Source organism: Amblyomma maculatum, chromosome 2, assembly GCF_055883805.1.
Source record: "Amblyomma maculatum isolate TAMU_Amacu chromosome 2, ASM5588380v1, whole genome shotgun sequence".
In the NCBI taxonomy this organism is placed as follows: domain Eukaryota; kingdom Metazoa; phylum Arthropoda; class Arachnida; order Ixodida; family Ixodidae; genus Amblyomma; species Amblyomma maculatum.
In genome coordinates this window covers 129,167,448-129,181,018 of record NC_139345.1, presented here as the reverse complement: position 1 = coordinate 129,181,018, position 13,571 = coordinate 129,167,448, and the positions used below count along the sequence as shown (strand labels likewise).

At 46.0% G+C, this 13,571-nt stretch overlaps 1 protein-coding gene across 1 annotated transcript in view; it reads left to right on the top strand.

The window, feature by feature from the left end:
- Window positions 1–4,554, top strand: part of LOC146199842 (iris-like) — a 44,813-nt gene extending 40,259 nt beyond the window's left edge. The window contains exon 6 of the mRNA XM_084592817.1: window positions 4,192–4,554. Within this exon, the coding sequence (XP_084448943.1) occupies window positions 4,192–4,554 (363 nt within the window). The remainder of the gene's footprint in view (window positions 1–4,191) is intronic.
- The last annotated feature ends 9,017 nt before the right edge of the window (window positions 4,555–13,571 follow it).

Below are 13,571 nucleotides of genomic sequence, written 5' to 3'. Positions count from 1 at the left end.
TCGGCTCATTGTTTGTAGTTAGTAATATGATCTTACATGTCCGTCGCGAGTCTCGGCTCATTTTTGTAGTTAGTAGCTATGGCATTTTGTGTCGCCGCCAGGAACCGTCTCCAAGACCGTTCCGCGGCACTGGTAAGCTAGATATCGCAAGCAGGGATGCAGCCTGACCGCGCGCCGAAACTACGTGCGAGGGGGTTGTCGAAACAAGACATGCTGACTTGCTCCTTTGACCTAGTGTTGCAGGCGGTGTTGGGGACCTATGCTTATAGGCCCCATAGCGGCGCATCATGCGTTTGCCAAGAGAGTATTGGGGAAGCTCGAGGACGGAACTTGGCGTGCAAGGCCATTGTCAGACCATGCGGAAAGGCATACGCTACCGAACAAAGATTGACGAACCGAATTTGTTTTATTACGCATCCGTCCGCGTAGGTTGAGCGCACAGACGATGATAAGCTCATTTTTAGCTTGAAGAGCCTCTACCTTCGCTAGCAGACTCTTGCAAACCGGCACCATATTGAGAAATGCGAGACCAAATTGTCTCAAGTCGGTGATTGGCGAGTCTTGATGAACGTATATTACCGAACGGCCCAATGTGAACATGTGTGATCGCAAGCTGCGTAAGCGGGACTTCCAGCAGCTATGCGCACTGTGATAAAAACGGTACTTACTTTTTCTATACATCCAGGAACATAAAGTTGAACTCAGCCTTAACTAGGGTCATTAGCACCATGCTAAAACAAAGCCTTTGTAGTTTCTTTACTTGGCAGCGATGTTTGCAGACGGCATCACTGAAATGTGCTTTCCGTAGACTGCCCATGCACAGCTGGGAAATTGCCATGGGTATTAAAAGCCTTCGACAATAGCACTCCATTGATTGTGGCTACTGGGCACCTGCAATGAACCATTTTTTATTATAAAATTAAACCCACACACCTGTCACGGCAATGAAGCTATGCATTCCCTTCAGAATGCACTTTGGCCTCTCCGTTCTACTTCTTCAGGTTTTGTTCCTGTGATACTATAACCTCAATCCTCATTACAACTTGCTCTAAATTCCACCTTTATGTGTTCTAAACTGAGTAAACTGGTAACAAATTCTACTGAGAATCTGGAGAAAATACTTAATGCTCTGTATCATTAAAAAGTTATAAGTAAGGCACTGATCGAAGATTAAAATGTACGCAACGGCTGCAATGTGTTACAGCGGGCGCTCACATGGCCATAAAAAATTGAACTCGCCAGTAATGCATTCATTACAGTTTAAAAAGTCTTGCTGCAGTGAACTCTTCTCACCGTCAAAACATTTTTAGGGTGTCATACATTGCTTTGCATACATACCAATAGATACCAGAAATTGTATTGCTCTCTTCTAGACCACCACTGGAGAGACACCTGGTTGTCCCGTGGAAATCGAGAATAAACGCAAGTTTCAATTCAGAAAGTTGCATGCACCACCACTATTGTCGAGGACACACATGAAACGCCTATCTAGAGCTCTAATTCAAAGCACGTTTCATCAACTCCAGATAATGTTTTCGGTGCTTCGAATATTATTTGTACAAGCGGTCCTCTTCAATTCATAAGCTAATGTACCGTTTAATTCGATCCTTAAATAAATTGTGGCGAAAGCAAGTTATTGCACGCGCCACTGGCGTCTTGGTTCTATACCTATCCTTCTGCCTCCGAGAACAAGAGCACGTTAACTCGCAGATGTTGCACTCTTTACATTCAGTCAGGCCAATACAAAAGATCGTGCCGCATTTGCAAAACTCACCCATAGCGAGATATCGTAAAGTGAGAGCCAGCTGCTCGCCAGCTGGAATACACAGCCTGAAATTCATGTTTTTCTTCTCAACCAATGGCCGCACTCTTGCAAGCAGCTCTTCGAAAGCGCTGATATTCATTTGAATTCTGTGCCGGTAGGCATCACAATCTTCAATTGCCAGCTCCTGCATTTGGTGTCCATACGCGCCGTGTTGAGGAGCATTCTGCAACCACGTGCTCACCTATTTATTTTCTGCGGCAGCTTATCATCAGCTGAATCCACAGCCTACAAAAGGATCAAGGCAGCAGCTGCTGCAACTGCGGAGGTTTCGCTGTCGTCTTCTATTTCGTGCTTTTCACTGAAAACCATAATTGGGCACAGTGTAGGCAGTTAGGCATGACTCCGAAATTCTCTTGCAGCGCTCGCAGCGGCTCTTCGGTTGACTTGAAAATCTTGTTGCCTAGAAAAAAAAAGGTCTTTTGCGGTCTACGTTTAAAAACCCTCAGAATAGCAAGTTCGAAGTAGCAGCAGGTTCCTTATTATTTATGCACTTCATCTCTATTTATGTTCAGATATTGTATATATAACAGTGTTTGAATGTCCCGTTCTTCCTATATATGCCCGTGGGGAAGCCTCAGAGGCCACATCGCGACGCAAACGAATGCCCGAGCGATGTTATTCAGGTTATTCGCCACAATCGAAGCAAGTGCAGAGAAACTGAAAGCCGCCGTCACTGTCTACGTTCACAAAAACACACACACAACGCTGCAATTTCGACGGAATTATAGCAAAGCGAGCGGCTCCTGAAAGCGGAGCTGCAAACAGCAACAAGTTCACGCGCTGTGACATGGTGTTGCCCAGCTATGGGAGAACAAGTTCGCGACAGCTGTTGGTGGGCGACAACGACATGTTTCTAAATAGTTCGTGTCGGTGCGCCGTGACGGGGTCGCCATCATTAGGCGAGCACGCTGTTGACGAAAAGAGCTGACCAACGGTTTCCACAGTATGACTCCGTCTTAAGCACCAAGTCCACTGCTCATCAACGAAAAATGTTGAAGTACATCATTATATGGCCTTATGTCCGGATGTTCTCTTTTGTGTGCCATAGCACGCCGTTAAAGCACTGCCGTGTGGTGTTGTTATATTCACGTTCACATACCTCTTTAGGAAAGCATTGCTTCATACTAAGCAAAGAGCGGTCAACAAACAAATATTATTATGACAGGTGGAGAATGCAAATTTTCTGTGCTTTACAGAGCCTTTGTGTCATCAGCTTGGTATCCTCTGGCCTAAACATGTGAGGTTTACCTTCCTTACCGGACAGAATATCATCCTGGCTGGTATAAGGCCCGGTTGTGTTATGTTATGTTATATTATTATATGTATGCTATGTTAAGCGTGGTAATGAGGCATCTACACTTGACAGTATGTGATGCACAACAGCTCTGTAATTTATTTGACCCAAACAGAGCGCATAATGATCTGAAGCCTTTAAGGCAGAAGTCATTTGAATTTTTCAAACACATTTATTCATTTATTATTTTTATTTATACTCTAGCGATAACTCCTCATCAAGCTACACATTTTTCTGCCTCGTCAGGACGAACAGTGATATCATTTTCAGGAGCCTTTTCATCGGTTACAAAAAAAAAATAGCTGGAAACCGTCCCGATTAATGCGGCCTGATGATGGGCGCAGGTAGATTATGTCGTTCCAAAAGTGTCCTGAGGTATTCATATTCCCCATAGGACATACTGTGATGTTTGCAGGTGTTTTGTGCACCCTAACTTAATGGAAGGGTGGAAGCGAGTACTACAGCCACTAATCACTTACCGGCAAGGCAATTTGGCTGCACCTTCAATCTGGATTACTTCAATTTTTATGGGTTGCTACTAGGAGTTTTAAAGCGGTATTGGAGTCGACAGTAGGCTCGTACCTAATCCAAGAACTGTTGGGAAAATTGTTCGCGGTGGAAGTAGCAAAGACATACTCGACTTGTGCGCTCTAACTTCAAATTCGAGTAAATGTATCAAAGCCCAAAAATCCGACTATGTTATTGCAGAACTAGGCGTGCGGTCCAGCGTAAATATTCAGATGATGCAGTTTACAACTACCAGCTCTTTCCATGAAGAGAGCGAGTTTATGATTGGGGGTCGATTTACTTACAAGTGACATCGTTTAGCTTTTTGGAATCGGGACTGAATGTAGCTACAGGCCACTAGTAAGAAAAGTGATGGGACAGAGACACTAAGCTATTTATAAGTTCCACCTTGGCCAAACTCATGCTGCCTGCTGACTGGGAAAACTGAACTGCCCTTTGAGCGGAGCTGGCGTTTCTTTTCAGCCACATGGTTTGGCAGTCGTTGGACCACTCTTGCGAAATGAACGAGCACAGTGAAGACCTTCCCTTATTCCTTTAATCACAGGTGACAGATCTGAAGCGAGTGCTTCCCGCTTTGGGTGTTGAGGACGTGTTCACCGAACGCGCCAAGCTATCCGGCCTGAGCAAGGCGCGCGGGGTCAGGGTGGCGCTGGCACGCCACGCTGCCTGTTTCTGCGCCACAGAGCGCGGAGGCAAGCCAGACAAAAAGGAGCCGAGCCTGGTCTCATCTTCCGTCATATCCGCAACGAGTGCCGTCGGATCTGCCCCGCGCCCAGACAGCACAGCGTCTACTTCGAGCAGCGGTGGCATTGAGCGACGGAAGTTCGTTGTCGACCATCCCTTCATGTTCTTCATCTTGAGTGATGATGTGGACTTTCTTCTTTTGTTCGGGCTGGTTAAAAAGTGACAGTCGCTCTGCATAGCTCATTTGGGACAGGAATGTAGACTTGTACGGTGCTCGCAATCGTAACAGTCATATTTACATCAAAAAGGGTCTATTTCTTGGGTGCTGTATTTGGTTTGTCTTTAATGCATAGCTTTCGTTGTGTGCTATAATGGAACCTTCATTCATCCTGCATCCTTCTTTCATCGCTCTTTCAGCGAGTTTGAAAATGTGCCTGGTAAGACCATATGAAATGACTGCTCATGAAGCTCGCGTTGTCAGAGCAAAGTCTTACCTGTCCACATTGCACGCGATCTACGTTTGTGACATTCTTCAAACAGCAGTAGTTTGGTAAATTCACGTTGCTGAATTTATTTTCTTCTGGTTATGCGAAACAAATAAAAAAACTCTCGAATACGATGACGTACAGGTTAGTTACCAGCCCGACTAATCTTCCACATTAACAATATCATGGGCGAAGGAAACCAAAACGGCAGCTTCCGCAAAAGCTGTCGCAACTTGCCCCAGGCGCGACCACGCGTTTAAACTACATCGGAAGCAAGTAGTGTTTCGGAGACAGCGATTCGTGAAATTAGATCGATATATATCGAAGAGGTCGAGCAAGGCTGAACAACATTGCTTAACGCGTCAGTCCATTTCTAATGGCTCGCATTCTCCTAAGTACGCACAAGTTTTGTATGTCAAAATAAGGCGCTCTCAAAATAAATAAGCACCATACCGATGCTTGCTGTGATGCGGTCAAAGCGCTTTCAATCTGAAGCTGGCTTCATACAGCTGCATCTACTGAATACAAATGCCGAATGCATCTTTTCAATCTATGCATCAAAAGAGAAAGCAAGAAACGGAGGCTTTTTGTATTTTTTTTTGGACTTTATGGAAAATGTTTGGGAATTACTTGAACATAGGGTTCAGAGTGAATCAAGCTGTACTGGAGGTTTACCGCACGTGAAGACCCAAATCAAGTACTAAATTCAGAGAACATATAGGCTTCGTCCTGAGGGTGTATAATGCAACAGCTCTAATGGCTCCTGTCTGCGTATGCCATAGATAGTTCTGCACTTGAGGATCTTCGTTTGCCTTTCCTACGCACTTTATCAATAAATTGTACACTGCGCCTATTTGATTGTAAACATCCTAACTAGCCTGCAAACGTACGCTCAGAAATAATTCCATCATTCATTCATTCATTCATTCATTCATTCATTCCATTCATTCATGCATTAATTATTGCCCCCTCGAAGACCCTTTTGGACAATTACATAAAGAAAGAAGGGGGGGGGGGGGGGTGAGAATAACACAACGTTAACACAGTAAAATGCAATCCGAAAAATGGGACACATGTGAAATTTTACAGTGCAGTTCTAATCAATACATAGTGGCGGATAGGCTAACGTAAGCAGGAGTAACACGAAAAATAAAATGATGCAAGTCAAAACACTGGGTTGATCTTTCATCTCCACTAATGTTTGATTAGTGCGTCTCTAAGTTTAGTCTCGTCACGCTTGTGCGATACAATTCGACATTAATACGAAGCCCCATTTTTACTAAGCATACACACCTGCCTGTATTTCTCATAGGGGCACACGTCCTGATTTGGGATCCACGCGGCCCGAAGTGTTCGACTTCCATCTTACCCTCCCACCTAAAGGAGGGGCCCGAGTTGGCAGTGCTGGCGAAACCAGTCATGTATATGACGCCATGCAACCCACTGACCCATCAGTGCCCGTGAAAGTCAGCTGTCCACTGCAACCTGCTAGAGCGGCATTCTCGCAATATTTCGCTCACGAAACCGATAACGCCGGATTTTCCGGAGGCTAGAGACATTAATTTTCCCCAGTAAAACCGCTGGGGAAAATTAGTGCGCAGTTCCAGTTCGATATTACATTTTTATATCGATCTCGCATAAATACGCAGCGTACATGCCTCTTGCAAGTACCTTCATCACGAATTTTTGCACGGAATAACGCCTAGCGCTACCATATTTGCAGCTTTCAACGAGATAGTCCACGACCAGAACTACGGTAGCGGCGATGAGATTGAAGAAGCGGTGCATACGTTACTGCGGTTTGCAGTGCAAGTTTTAATCATTAATACAAGATCGCCGTCAATTAGAGTTAGAAGTGCAGATGAACAGTCATCTATATTGAAAACAGAAAAATAAAATAAAAAATAAATAAGCGCAAAAGCGAGAGCAGCGAAGTAAAGTCAGTGTAAAGTCGAAATGTTGATTGTCGCCAGGTATTCTCGAATAAAGTAAATGGCGCCAGGGGGACATATCCCACAGTTGTTGTTTTTTTCAGTGCTTGTATTTTCAAACTAGTAGCGTACCGTATGCTTGAAGAAGCAGTTTACTAGTAGTGCGGGCTTACGCGTCGAAAGCCTCTCCCAGCCAATATGGCGACCTTTCCACTACCCACTGTCTAAGGCGCTCCTGCAGCTGTGCTGAGTTCGTTAGCAAGCAGAATTGGGAGGTGACGTTGCGTTGTGCGGCGGTTCTGTCAAAAACTGCTTTCGCTTACAACGTTGCCATCACCGTGGTTTTACAAGAGTTTCAGTTTCCTATCACAGCGATCCTCCGTGTTCCACAGCTACGCACATTGTATAGGTATAATTTCAGGCGGGAATACTCATCTGTCAACTGCAGCGTAGCGTTCCGTAAAGTTTAGTGACCAAAGTCTGCCTCAGAGTTTCAGCAAATAACAGTGATACAGTTGCAGATTGCGCTGGAGGACACGCTGCGACCTCGGAAGAAAAGTTGCGTTTCTTGTGCATGCTAATGCCCCTCCTGCAGTCGACACTTGAGGCTTTCCGTCGTACCTAAAGCCTTTTTCATTACCCTAACTTCTAGCTCACTATGCTGAAGAAAACAAACTAATTATTTTATTGTGCTAGAACAAGATAACCCACTAGCGCTAACGTCGTTATGCTTCTCGTAGCAGCGATGTCGTGAGGCTCACGCGCCACACTCGTGCATCTACTGAAGAAGCATATGTCCCACCTCGACGGTCAATCGGTGAAAGTGGGTCATGTCAGCTGCAGCCTATGGCAGGAAGAATCACAGCCCGAGCTGCAGCCAATAGAGGCTCCTTCACACACCTCTTTGCAGAGCGAAGTCTGGATAAAAATATTCAGCAGTGACATGAAATGCTAAGGTCCCTAAGCTACATCTCGCTTAGCCGGGTAAATAGGGACCAATATTTTTTTTTTCTTTTCTACCCCAGCAAGAGCATTGGTGGAGCGCCGGGACTCTAGAATCGAAGATGCTGAAGACAATGGTGTAAGTGATGTATAGCTTTTCCGCATCAATAGGCATTTGCGAAAACAAAACATTCGACTTTTTGATGAGTGCCCTTAAAACATGCCTCGTTTGCCACTAGGTATTCCGGTCACCTGTAATTAGCGAGCAATTAAGGCTGCTTTACGAATGGTTAACATTACTTTTGCTACCTCTGGACGCGAAAAACAAAGCATTCTATGCGGCTTTGGCGCCCTCCTGCACCAAAAGTAAACAAACGTATGTTGTAGCTCCAACAGCGAAAAATAGAAATGGATGCAGGGCAATTGCGAATTTCAGAACCTCTGTGGCACCTCCTTGCACCTGTTCGCACTCGCACAGTCAGAAGGGGGCGAATGTGAGATATGGCTAACCTAATACGACATTTAATATATTGAGGCTCGAGATGATCATCAATATTTGGCAAGAAGTGTCAGCTTGTATACCAAACTAGTGCAAAAAACGTTGGCTGTGGTTTGACCAATAGCCATCCCGAGTAAAATTGCGGAAGCAACGAATTACGAAGTTTTGCTAGCCTAAGGCGATGAGACTTTCCTCGGCTCAACTTCTCCATGGCTGACTGCGCCGGTACCGGCGCGGTGCCACATATATACACTCCGCGCATGCGCAGTTGCTCCAGCGTATCAGCGTTCCTTGGACGCGTTCGTCTCCCTTTGAATGCTGACGGCGACCCAGACTGCAGCGCTCCGTTTGGCCCCAGCGGCTGTAAAGCTCGGAGGGCAACCCCTCTTTATGGAAAGAGTGCCGCGTTCGTCACACCTGTCATTCTAGCCACCCTACTATAGTGGAGGGTTAGGGAGTAATTTCGACCACCTGGGGATCTTTAACGTACATAAACATCGCACAGAACACCGGTAAAATTTGATGCATTCAAAGGAACACTGAGTTTTATGCAACGCTCGGTCGCCTACAGTTCGCTCCACATTCGGTTCATCATCATCATCATCATCATCATCATCATCATCATCATCATCATCATCATCAGCCTGATTATACCCACTGCAGGGCGAAGGCCTCTCCCATATTTCTCCACTTAACCCGGTCCTGTGCTAGCTGACATTCGGTTTAGCAGCGTTGAAACCGTCAAATTGTTTTGTAAGAGCAATGACGTCAGTGCGCATGTGCGGCACGGCAATCGCAGCGGCGGCGGTGCCTCTGAGTCACCCGTGTAGCGGAGGAGTCGGCAGTGGCCCCAGCACCATAGCTGTGAGCCACGTGACGTAACTGCTCCTGGAGAATGCACAGCTAGCGCAGCGGCGACGGCACCTCGGAGTCACCCGCGCAGCGGTGGAGTCGGCGGCGGTTCCGCGATATCTGCGCTGCTCTCCAGATGTACGCTATGTAACGTCACTCGCTCTTCGCGCATACGCAGTTGGAGCTTTCCGGGGCTCCGCTAAATCGCTCTGACCTAGTGTATGGTTGCCTCCGCTACAAAATGTACTAAGGTTAGAGTACGCCTGGTTCGTACCAAGCGATTGCCTTTGAATGATGAACGAAGTATTCATTTTGAAAAAAAAAAAAAAAACGAACTATATTGGCAAGTTCGCTTGGGTGCTCTGACCCATACACACTAATCTAACGATCCCATATTTTATACAGCTTACATTTTCCATGCACGTGTACAGTTATGTAAATGCTTACACGCACTTTTTTCACAGAGTGGATGCTTCTGCTGGGCAGTATGCTTCCTATGACGGTATGCTTCAGTGGCATGCACTGTCTCAAACATTCACCGCCAGCATTATCTTTTCTGCTCGTCATAACGAGCGCGCAAAATCACCTCTGGGACACCTTGAAATCTTGCGGCTCTAAACGGGGGCCCAAGCTGAGAGCCAGATGCGTGGTAAACAGGGAGTTGAAAGGTGTGTGGCTGCGCTGCTTCCGAGAACGAAGAGACACACTTTTCCGAATAAGATGTATCTCGTCACGACCGCTCCTCTGTTTGCCCCCTGCTCTATGTTGGACACTGAAATGGTGTTAACGCTCACACAGGTATCACCAGACGTTAGTTACGCCGATAAACCATAGATTCTTATTTGTCAAAACTCCAGCGTCTCTCTGTCTCACCACACTGTAACGTCAATAAAACATGTTACATTTTGCTGTGGCGGTTGACAGTGCACTAGTCATGCGACATGCCGGAGCGCGACAGCAGGTGCGGCGCTAGTTATCAGCTGCATTCAATGTGTGTAGGCGTACCTCCACAGCTTCACGAATTAGGTTTGAATGGAGCCGTAATCAACGGAGTGTCTCTCGAAACAGGCAATCCACTTAAATGCAGAGAGTGGCCGAAGAAATATGCGGCTGTAAACGGAGGGCCTTAATCTGAGCTTATGCCCGAGCAGCAATCACGAAGAAGTTAGCCGCGCGAAATTCAGATATTATTGCTACCGCATTTTCAAGATATGACGTAATTAATGATTGCCTAAAGTTTGCACCTTCCCATCGCCATCTCGGACATATTTTTGTTCCCTTATCTCTTGATCGAGGAGGGAAGGGGGACAATGATTACCTTCATAGTTACATCAAGCACCAGGTGAACGCGCACGAATTCGTCCCCGGCAACCAGGCGGCGCATGAGCTAGCCCGAGCTCTCTACTTCCGGGCAGCCGTAGAGCCGCCTGATTGCGATGGGATAGACGAGAAGTTGCAAACGTATAAGGAAATCTTAGAACACTACAGACTTAGCAGAAGGTCTCTGCCACCACCGCACCGAACGCTAAGTACCAAGGAGGCCGTAGCTTGGCGGCGCCTGCAGGCTGGGAATTTCCCAAGTGCCGCCTGGCTTTTCCACGCGCAAGTGGAGGAAAAGGCGGACGATAGATGCGAAACCTGCGGAGAAAGGGGTACTCTGGATCATATAATCTGGCAATGCCTTGATTCCCCTGGCGCCAAGGAAAACATAAATAGCAGAGAAGCCTGGGAACTGCTACTGCGGAGCGAGTCCCCCGCCAACCAGCAGAAAGCTATTCGCCTGGCGGCTGAAGCCGCGAAGAAATACTGTCGCTTCGCCTGTCTTTAGTCGCAGAGGCCCCGGCCTCCGTCCCATAGGCCTGTGTGCCGGGGGCAGTGAGTAGGGGGCCTCCTACATCAGAGAAAAAATAAAGTTCTTAACAGCAACAACAACAACATAAATGTAGCAGTCCTTTCGCACTGAATTGGGGCGATTGATTCTACTGACGCGAACAAAATGTGATGGCATTTCCCTTTCACTCGCCAGTAAATCCTAAATATGACTGCGTTGCAATTTCGATTTCAATATAATTCTTATGTCATTCACTCCGCTAACTTTGACATTTTTGCTGAGTCATTTTTTGCCTCATCTCTCTTTCCTCATCCGCTAAACTCGGAAAGGGGAAGGAAGATGGGTCTTGTACAGGCCTTTAAACTTCTACTCCCTAGTTTGCACGTACAGGCTTCATGCAGGTCATACGACGCAGTTATCGAAAATTCGAAGACGAGGTTGGCAGGTTGAGAAAGGTAAATCCCCTGTAACACTCCTGACACCGGCCACGGTTGACAGGTAGAGGCTTCACACAAATACCCATGCACCATACGCTGGACACCTTCTTCTTAGTTGGCACTCCTAATCTGAACAATTTAATGATCAAACCGAAAACATTTTATCTTCTAGAAGTACAGATACAAGGGAAACATTTTCGGGAACACTGCAGAGCCTGCAGTGGAGGAATGCGAAAGCGGGAGAGTTGCTGCTGCGGTTGTTGCGGCACCGCGAACGAGTCGTCGTTTTTATTTTTATTCGAGTCTTTATTTTGAACTTCTGTTTTCATATTTTTATTTCTGTCACAAATGTTATTTCTCTTTTTTGAGCCCTTTATTTATTTCCCTCTCCGCTCTACAGCGTCTTTATGTTAAACCAGGAGAATCATGGATGCGCTCGCAGGAAGTCGGCGTATACACTTTGTGGTTCGCGTGCTCACCTGGTACATGAAAAGACTGTGCGTCGATTCCAGGCGTGGGTTTCATTGTTTTTTCTTTAATATCAGTTCATGAGAATTCGCTTTAGCTACACGCTCTGATGACTTCACTGATGAGGCAAGAACTGCTTTATCATTAAAATATCCGCTGATGGGAAGTGTGCCCCGAAGGTAAATGCTGCAGTAGCACCTGTAATGTGTCGTTAGCAGTAAGTTTTATGACCCCAAACATTAGTCCGAGCGAATGGCTTTCGGAAACAAAATAACCTGCCACTGGCCTATCAAATATGCAAGTAGGATTTTATACATGCAAACATATGTTGCGCGGTTCAAGTACCACATAACAACTACAGAGGGTGTGCTGGCTGAATATGATTTCTTTATTGTCAAGGAGAATGCGCGACAAGATAACGTAGGAAATTAATAAAGTATTCCACAGCAAGCCTCCTCCCTGAAGTTTAAATGCCGCAGACTCATGTAATTTTGCCATCAAACATCAGCGGTACGAAATTTAGAAGCTAGGCCTTGTGTGACATTAGGTTCCTTATAACGTGGCAGCATAAAATTCTTATCGCCACAGAAATCGGCTGCCGGAATTTTCACAGGGCACATTCAATATTAGACAATTCTCTGATCTACGGTGTGACGGTCCGTGGAAAACGAGCACCAGGTAACAGACACAGTGGTGCGAGCTGTCGCATTGTCGCACGTAACGGTATTTAGTTGGGCAAGCACACGAGAAAAATAAGATATCGCCAGTATGTAAGTTACTTTCCTTTTCTCAAAGTCTCACGTTCAGCCCGGCGCAGCCACATGGCGAGGCAATAGGAGACAATACTTTGAAGAGGTCGGGAGTGGGGACAGTATACGTCCACACTTTGTCAACATGACTAAGAGGTTTCCTTGTCGGAATTGTGTGGGCGGAGCCCTTGCAGCAACCGTTAATGTTAGCTTCTCTAACAGCAAGAACTTCCGTTTGATGATATATCAGGAACTTTGCAGATGAATATAAGGTATACAGAACGACCCACAAAAAGCACTTGAACTATTTATTTCTCGCAAACGGTATTCACTCCTATTTACGTACCGTGTTGTATTTAAATTATTTTATTATCCACAGCGGTAAGGATCTCGTCCTGTGTGGAACCCGATGGCGCTAGCGATGGCGTGCGGATAACAGGGTTTCTGCTAAGAGGGCCTGGTGTCAGACGTGCAGCGGCGGCTCTAAAGACTAAATGAACTGCGCTGAGAAAAAATTTACGAATGATGGCTGATTAATCGAACAGGGGCTCTCGGATACCGCGACATTCAGACAGCCCTTCGGACACCAAGGCTTTTTCAAACAGCTTGGTCATATTGGGGCTTTATTTTCTATGAGGGGGTCGATAAGGAAATAATGGTAGCTTCTTATTGTATTCTGATATGTATTTCTTAGATAAGGCGGGCAAAAAGAAGTAATGCCATCTCAAATTCTTGCAGAAAATTCCTAAACTGCGTAATTTTATACCAACTGCGTGCATTATCGTAATATTTTAATTAATTATCAGCTTAAATTATCGCACGTGTGTAAGCGCAGCGCAGACTCATATCCTGTGAGGGGTGAGTACAGGTGAAACAGAATCCACAAGAAATACCACTAAGAAGAGCATTAACACTGTCTCTTACTGCTCTTAAAGGCCACGCCTATGTGACCTCTAATTGTTAAGGCCTGTCACGATGCATTTCCTGAACAAAATGATCTTTCGACGCCAGTCACTGTCAACAGCAGTGCCTTTATGGAGTTCTCA